This window comes from Leguminivora glycinivorella, chromosome 24 (assembly GCF_023078275.1).
Source record: "Leguminivora glycinivorella isolate SPB_JAAS2020 chromosome 24, LegGlyc_1.1, whole genome shotgun sequence".
Lineage (NCBI taxonomy): Eukaryota > Metazoa > Arthropoda > Insecta > Lepidoptera > Tortricidae > Leguminivora > Leguminivora glycinivorella.
The window spans coordinates 2,452,247-2,459,663 of NC_062994.1; the positions used below are offsets into that span (position 1 = coordinate 2,452,247).

At 36.4% G+C, this 7,417-nt stretch overlaps 1 protein-coding gene across 2 annotated transcripts; it reads left to right on the forward strand.

Annotated features, from left to right (window-relative positions):
• The first annotated feature begins 2,835 nt into the window (after window positions 1–2,835).
• Window positions 2,836–7,141, forward strand: LOC125238888 (zinc finger MYM-type protein 1-like). 2 transcript variants are annotated; one of them, XM_048146376.1, is made up of 2 exons: window positions 2,836–3,644; window positions 4,300–7,126. In XM_048146376.1, the coding sequence occupies exon 2, from the start codon at window positions 4,353–4,355 to the stop codon at window positions 6,894–6,896; it is 2,544 nt and encodes an 847-aa protein (XP_048002333.1). In that variant the 5' UTR covers window positions 2,836–3,644; window positions 4,300–4,352; the 3' UTR covers window positions 6,897–7,126. The 2 variants fall into 2 exon arrangements, with proteins under 2 accessions (XP_048002333.1, XP_048002332.1); XM_048146375.1 differs by lacking the exon at window positions 2,836–3,644 and having other exon boundaries at window positions 4,189–6,907; window positions 7,055–7,141.
• The last annotated feature ends 276 nt before the right edge of the window (window positions 7,142–7,417 follow it).

A 7,417-nucleotide genomic window follows, 5' to 3' on the forward strand; every position in this document is an offset into this window, starting at 1 on the left:
ATGTCACTTGTGCGATTTTTTTTAATTTTGAGTGGCTCTGGCAGAGAACACTCATCCTAGGTTAAGGTGGCACATGTATTAATTTTATTTTCCCCTCACTAGCTCGGAAACACGTGTTTTGTTCTTTAATACCTACCAGCGGGTAAAAACGCATTTTATCCACTAGTGGGTAAAGTAGGTAATTTGACCTTGAATAATGTCAAATTAACTGCTTTAAAATTGAAAAAAGTAGGTGAATCTAGTAATAAAGATGATTTGGAACTATTGGAAGCAGTGATAAACGCATTTTTTGCGTTGTAGTTTCCTCGCTATAGTGACGGGAAAAGTTTTGTGTTACACACGGGTGCAAATGTATTTTTCCCCTCACTAGCTCGGAAACACGTGTTTTGTCCTTTAATACCAGCGGGTAAAAACGCATTTTATCCACTAGTGGGTAAAGTAATTTGACCTTGAATAAAGTCAAATTAACTGCTTTAAAGTTGATAAAAGTAGGTGAATCTAGTAATAAAGATGATTTACCACCAGTGGAACTACTGGAAGCAGTGATAAACGCATTTTTTGCGTTGTAGTTACCTCGCTATAGTGAGGGGAAAAGTTTTGTGTTACACTCGGGTGCAAATGTATTTTACTTCTCGTGTGTTAAAATACAACTTTGCCCCCTTGTACCTATAACAAACAACTATTCATTCATTGTGCTAGTTTGCGTCCGCATAATATGTAAGTTGCGTCAACACAAACATATTTATTATTATTATTATAAATGTGAATACTCTTGGCCACAGACTAGCCAAAGACTTGGCCTACAATGGAGTGAGCTCGCCCAGAACATGCCTGTTCACTCTTGGTTTGAAGGTTGCCGGGTTATATTACAATATTGGTTAGTTATAATATGTATATTCAACATTTCGTTAAATTCACGAAAACTATCTTACTAACCCTACTTCGATATAAATATTTTAAAGTATGGAGGACGGCTAAGCAAATCTTGTAAACAAGGCGTGAAATTCAAATTTTGTATTGGACGATAAACCACTTCATTTTAAATTTTGCCGACTTTTTATTGTGATAACATTAGACTGACCGTCTATATTTTAAGACAGATAGGTGTAGGTATTGTTTACTTAAATGAAAAATTAAGACAAATATTTTTTGTTAGGTAGGTATTTTATATATATTAAAAGTAAATAAATGAGTGCTACTGGCCTTCAACTTCACCAATCACCCACATTTAATGAGCAAAACAAAAGTACAGCCAGTAAAAAGGTGTTTTAGTGCTTAAACTATTCTTAAAACAATAATATCGAGTATACCGACGGCGCCGAAGGCGTGGCGCTATAAAAAACCCAATGTCAGTGGCGCCTCTCTCTGACGTTTATTTTTTTTAAAAACGACGCCCCGGGGCCAAGGCGTTAGAGCCTTTCGGCCGGATAATTTAATTAATAGATTGTGACATGGATTTTGGCGCGTCGCCGCCATTTTGTATTCATTCAAGTTTTTCGGCAATTATAAGCTCGTTTGTACTAATTTGATGATTCAGGAAGTTAGTGATACTAATGTTAAATAAACAAGATAATTATTTTTATTTGGTTTAAGATTTTTTTCCCAAAAACTACGTTTTATTCATATTTAAAGTTTGTTAAGACTGAAGTGGGCGTGTGTCATAAACGTCATTATTATTTTTATTGATTAATGATCTTCTGAACTTTATCATTGCGGATTTTATGTAGCGCTGTCGGGGTGCGATTCTAAATAATATTTGGATTTAATTAGGATAACTTAAAACTACAAAACTATTTATAACTATGACATAATAGGACTGTGTGCCTGTTAGCAACCATCGTTGTTTAAAAAAAGCTTCTGGCTGACATCGACACGCCATAAAATTCCGTAAAACAAGAATTACATGTACGTATCAAAGACGAGTAATAAATAATTATTGTTGATTTCTAAATAATCGAAATAAAAGGAGTGTAGGTACAAGTTTCTAACGGGTTGGCAGCGCGCATGTGACACTCCTTGAGTTGCAGGCGTCCATAGGTTACGGTGACCACTTTCCATCAGGCGGACCGTATGCTTGTTTGCCACCGACGAATGTAGTATTAAAAAAAGCCAATTCAGTATGGCGCAAATTATTGTCACATTGGATAGGCCCCTAGACATGTCCAATTGAAATGTCAGAAGCCTACTGACTTCATTTTCATAATACAAAAAAATGTAAATAGGTACTGGTTTGTATATCCCATATATGCCCAACACATATATTTTTCCCTATTTTTGAGGTGACAACCTCATACATTTTGACGACCGGTCTGGCTCAGTTGGTTAGTGACCCTGCCTGCTAAGCCCCGGTCCTGGGTTCGAATCCCGGTAAGGGCATTTATTTGTGTGATGAGCACAGATATTTGTTCCTGAGTCATGGATGTTTTCTATGTATATTAGTATGTATTTATCTATTTAAGTATGTATATCGTCGCTTTAGCACCCATAGTACAAGTATTGCTTAGTTTGAGGCTAAGTGGATCTGTGTAAGGTGTCCCCAATATTTATTTATTTATTTATTTATTCTCCTATTTATTTTAATGAGTAGTGGCGTGTTTTCAGCAGTGGGTCAAAAACGACCGTATGGGCATATAATGTGATACTCGTATGCAATTAATTTTACCTACATTAAGTAGAAACGTTCTGCATACGAATTGATTTAAAAGCATAGAATGGATCTTAATACTTAGGTGGAAAAAATATTTTGGGCAAAACGGGAGACACTTGGCCTCGAATTACTCGAAACACTGGACCGCCATCCCGTTACCTTCCAATTGAGATACCGAGACCCAGTGCCGTAACTAAGGCGGTGCCAGCAGTGCCCAGGCACAGGGCGCAGACCCTGGAGGGGCGCAGAAATGACCAGACTAGTATCTACTTTTATCTCATGCATGGTAGCTAGTAGGTACATTTTGTTTTATTGCGAACATGGTGTAGACGCGCCCTACTGTACTATCTATAGTTATATTTAAATCGCATTTTCAAGCGATCTTGAAACAACAACACATGTAAAGGTGGATTATCGGTTTTATACATTTAGTATGGTAACGTTCACACTACTGCTTAACGTGTTGTGATGGTTTATGTATGGAACCGATACAGTTCTGACGCGTCAGTCGTCACGTCACGATACATCAGACAAATGTATATCCACCTTAAGTCTTGCTGGCAATATGACATACATAAACAAAAGTACCTACATAAACCGTTATTTTCAATGATATCTCACAACAAAAAAATCTCCAATAAAAATATTTTTATTTTTTTATAAAAATAAAACAAAAAGTAAAACACATGACAGAGCTAAACTAAAAATTACTAAATAGTTACTATGTAAACTTGTCCTTTTAAGAACGCATCCAATATTCATTAATATCTGAACGCATCGATCATGCCGCGCCGCGCCGCCGTCCCAATGTTCGGGGATTCCCCGATACATCGCTAATACGCATTCAATTGGCCGACCGTAGCGGAGGTTATAGTTATTGATTGTTTTGTCAACTATTGTCATTATTCGTATAAAATGACATTAATTTAAAGTAAAATTGTGTGTGAGAGTGAATAAGGTTATTGTTGATTTGTTGTTCGTTGATAAACTCGTTTGGGTAAGTTAGAAAATTGTATTTAAAGATTTAAGGTCCATCAGGCAAAGTGAAGTCAAGTACTAATGAGGAATTTTCAGATAGAAAATTAAAAAAAGAGAATATAAGATCTTATAGAGATGGTGCCCTATGCGTGTGGTATGTCAAAAATAAAGATTTAATGATTGAACGACATATAAATATTACTTTTTCGGCTTTTACGTAAAGAAAGCGTATATTTGCTTTTGACATACATGTCACCTTTTGATCAATCCTTGAACGATAGTTTTTATTTTCTAATTTGCTGTCTGAAAATCCCTCAATAATAAACAATAAAAAAAAATAACGAAAAAATGGCTAATAAGATAGCCGAAACACGAAGTTTTCCGAACTACATATACAGGATGTAAGTGACAGCGTTGCGAAAACTTTAACCATAGCTTCAGACCATCATCCTAAATATCGTACAGCAAGAACGTTTGTCGGAAATAAAAAAAAAAATTGACTTCTCGTACAAAATCAGCGACCAATTTGAATATTTTGTATGAGAGATCGGTTCTTGCTGTAGGTTGTTAAGGATGACGGTCTAAAGCCTTGGTTATAGTTTTCACTAGGGTGTCACTTACACCCTGTATTATATACTTATCAGACTAGGCGTGATTCGCGATTCTTTTTTCAGAAATATTACCTGTCGGTTACCGTAAGCTAAGGACTCACGCTATAACAAACAACATGTCACAAAAACGTCCATCTGGTTCTGAATTTCGTAAGAGAAAACGCGTTAGAGAGATGGAAGCAAAAAAAATGGAAAATACCTTACGAAAGTGGACAGTCACACAACAAGAAAACAGTCAGGAAGATGTGTCCAATGATGACGTTTTGGCCCTCACTGGTATGTCTGGAACTAAATCTGGAAACAATTTAAAGATAATATATAAAGAAAAAGAAGACAACCCAGTCAACCCATCCCAGCAAGACTTGACCTTACCCATCACCACCAGTCCAAGTTCTGAAATTCAAATTGAAAAAGCAGCTGCTACTGATAAGATCCAGTTAGACATAAACGATCCTGTTTCATGGTTACCATTAACTGATCACATTCGTTGTTTCCTTGTCGAGAAAGGTCCTGATCAAGGAAAAGTAAGTCAAAATATTTCTTCAACTGAAGACGCAGGACGAAAATTTAATATACATTGGTTTACAAAAAAAATGAGCAATGGCGAGATGGTACCCAGGTCTTGGTTGATTTACAGTAAAAAAAGAGATGCAATATTTTGTTTCCCATGTATACTTTTCGGTTCTTCCTCGACTAAGCAAATAATGCCGGCCCTGGCTGATGCACAAAAAGGATTTAATGATTGGCGTCATTTAAGTCCACGTATTCCTGAGCACGAAAACTCTACATTTCATAGAGAAAATTGTATTAAGTGGAAAATGCTTGAACAGAAAATAAAACGTAAGACCACAATAGATGCATCCTTACAAAAGGCTATTGATCAAGAAACAAATAAGTGGAGACATATTTTAAAAGTGTGTACCAACATACTTTTGTTTTGCGCGGAAAATAATTTACCGCTCAGAGGCTCTCATGAGCGTATTGGAGAATCAGGATCTGGAGTTTTCTTAAGTGCCGTCGATATGATTTCAAAATTCGACCCTGAACTTAGAGCGCATATTGAATCGCTTCATAAAGGAAATATTTCATATTTTACGCCTTATATTCAAAACGAGCTTATAGATATTCTTGCCTCTGAGGTCAAAAAACAAATTTTAGACGATGTTCGTGCGGCAAAATACTTTTCCATACTTTTTGATTGTACGCCAGACGTATCGCATAAAGAACAGATGTCACAAATATTGAGATTCGTAAAAGTATCCGAGCAGAAAGTTACAATCGAAGAACGGTTCATAGATTTCATCCAGTCTCATGAAAAAACGGGCGAGGGATTGTCGAAAGAGATTTTAGAGAAATTAGAAGTTGATGGATTGAATATTCAAGATCTTCGTGGCCAAGGCTACGACAATGGTAGTAATATGGCCGGTAAATATAACGGAGTCCAAGCCAAAATAAAACAAATTAATGAAAATGCTGATTATGTGCCGTGTGCAGCGCATTCTTTGAATTTATCTGGCGTACACGCTGCTAGTGTCACACCTGACATGATCACATTTTTTGGATTAATCCAGAAAATATTTGTGTTTTTTTCGAGTTCAACGGTCAGATGGGAAACTTTAATGAAATACTTAAATATTTCTTTGAAAAAACACGCCGACACTAGATGGGCCTCTAAAGCTAGGGCTGTCAAAGCTTTGAACTCGCAAATACCCCAAATCTGGTGTGTGCTAAAGATTCAAACTACCAATGATTACAATGCTGAAACAATTTCTACAGCTAAAAGCATAATGAACCAAATTAATTATAAATTCATATGTACTCTCCAAATTTGGGATAAAATTTTGGAATCTGTTGACAAAGTGAATGTAGCTCTACAGTCTAAAACTATGACTATCGACAAAGCTTCTGAATTAATAAAGGGATTAACAAACCAGATACAAAATATTCGCGAGACTATAGACATTGTTTTCGAAAAGGCAAAAAAGATTTGTGAACAATGTGGCATTGAAGACAATTTTCCTGAAAAGCGACGAAAGCGAGTAAAAAGACACGATTTAATTGAAAGTTCAGACTCCGGCTACGACATTACTCAGCAACAAAGTTTCAAAATTCAGATAAATGAAGCAATAGATACAATCATTTCTGAATTAAAATGGCGATTCGAAAAACTACGCGACATACATAACTCTTTCGGTTTTTTGACCTTAAAACACATTACTACATATTCGGTTGAAGAACTAAAAAAATATGCAGCTGATTTGAGCATCAAATATTCTGCAGATATAAATGCGACAGAATTTTGGTCCGAAATAGAAACTTTGAAGAGTCAAGTTGAAGCGACTACATTATTTGATAATTGTGAATGTCAGTCAAGTATGGGTCTTCTCAAAGCTATAGTGGAACTGGATTTAAAGGAAATGTTTCCCAATATAGTAGTCGTTTTAAAGATATTTTTAACGATGCCAGTGACTGTAGCTTCTTGCGAGAGATCGTTCAGTAAGCTCAAATTAATAAAAACGTATCTGCGCTCGACGATGGGTCAAGAAAGATTGTCTGGCCTAGCAATTTTGTCGATTGAACGCGACATAGCACGGCTCCTGTCATATGAAAATGTAATAAAGGACTTCGCAATGAGAAAAGCGAGGAAAGTAAATCTTTAAGTAATCTTAAAGTAAGTACTCATTTCTGTATTTGAGCAACTATTTTTGAATAAACAATTTTTATCTTAAAGAAATATACTAAGTAGGTACTTACATACTTTGGTTAACAATAAATAGATAGATTTATTTGTATGCACATTTGTCAATTTTATTTTCAGAGCCTGGTTAGAGCATTTTTCAGGGGCGCAGTTTTGAAAGCTCGCACTGGGTGCATAAAAGGCTAGTTACGGCACTGCCGAGACCTAACCCCAAACAGCGAACCACTTTAGTTTCTAGCATTTAACTGAATTATGGTACAGTATAATAAAGAGTACTATCGTACAGTATGGCCACTCCCGCTCCCCCCTGAAAGTGCCGCCCACCCCCTCTCGGTTACCTCACAGTTATCACAAAAACACGAGCAGTCGACCTGTCATATTTCACTCATAAAGCATAGTACGCGTTCACCTACACGAGCTTAGACTGTGTGTTAGGAACACGCCTCTTTCATATATTTGATCGCCAGTGTCCGAGGTGTGAAG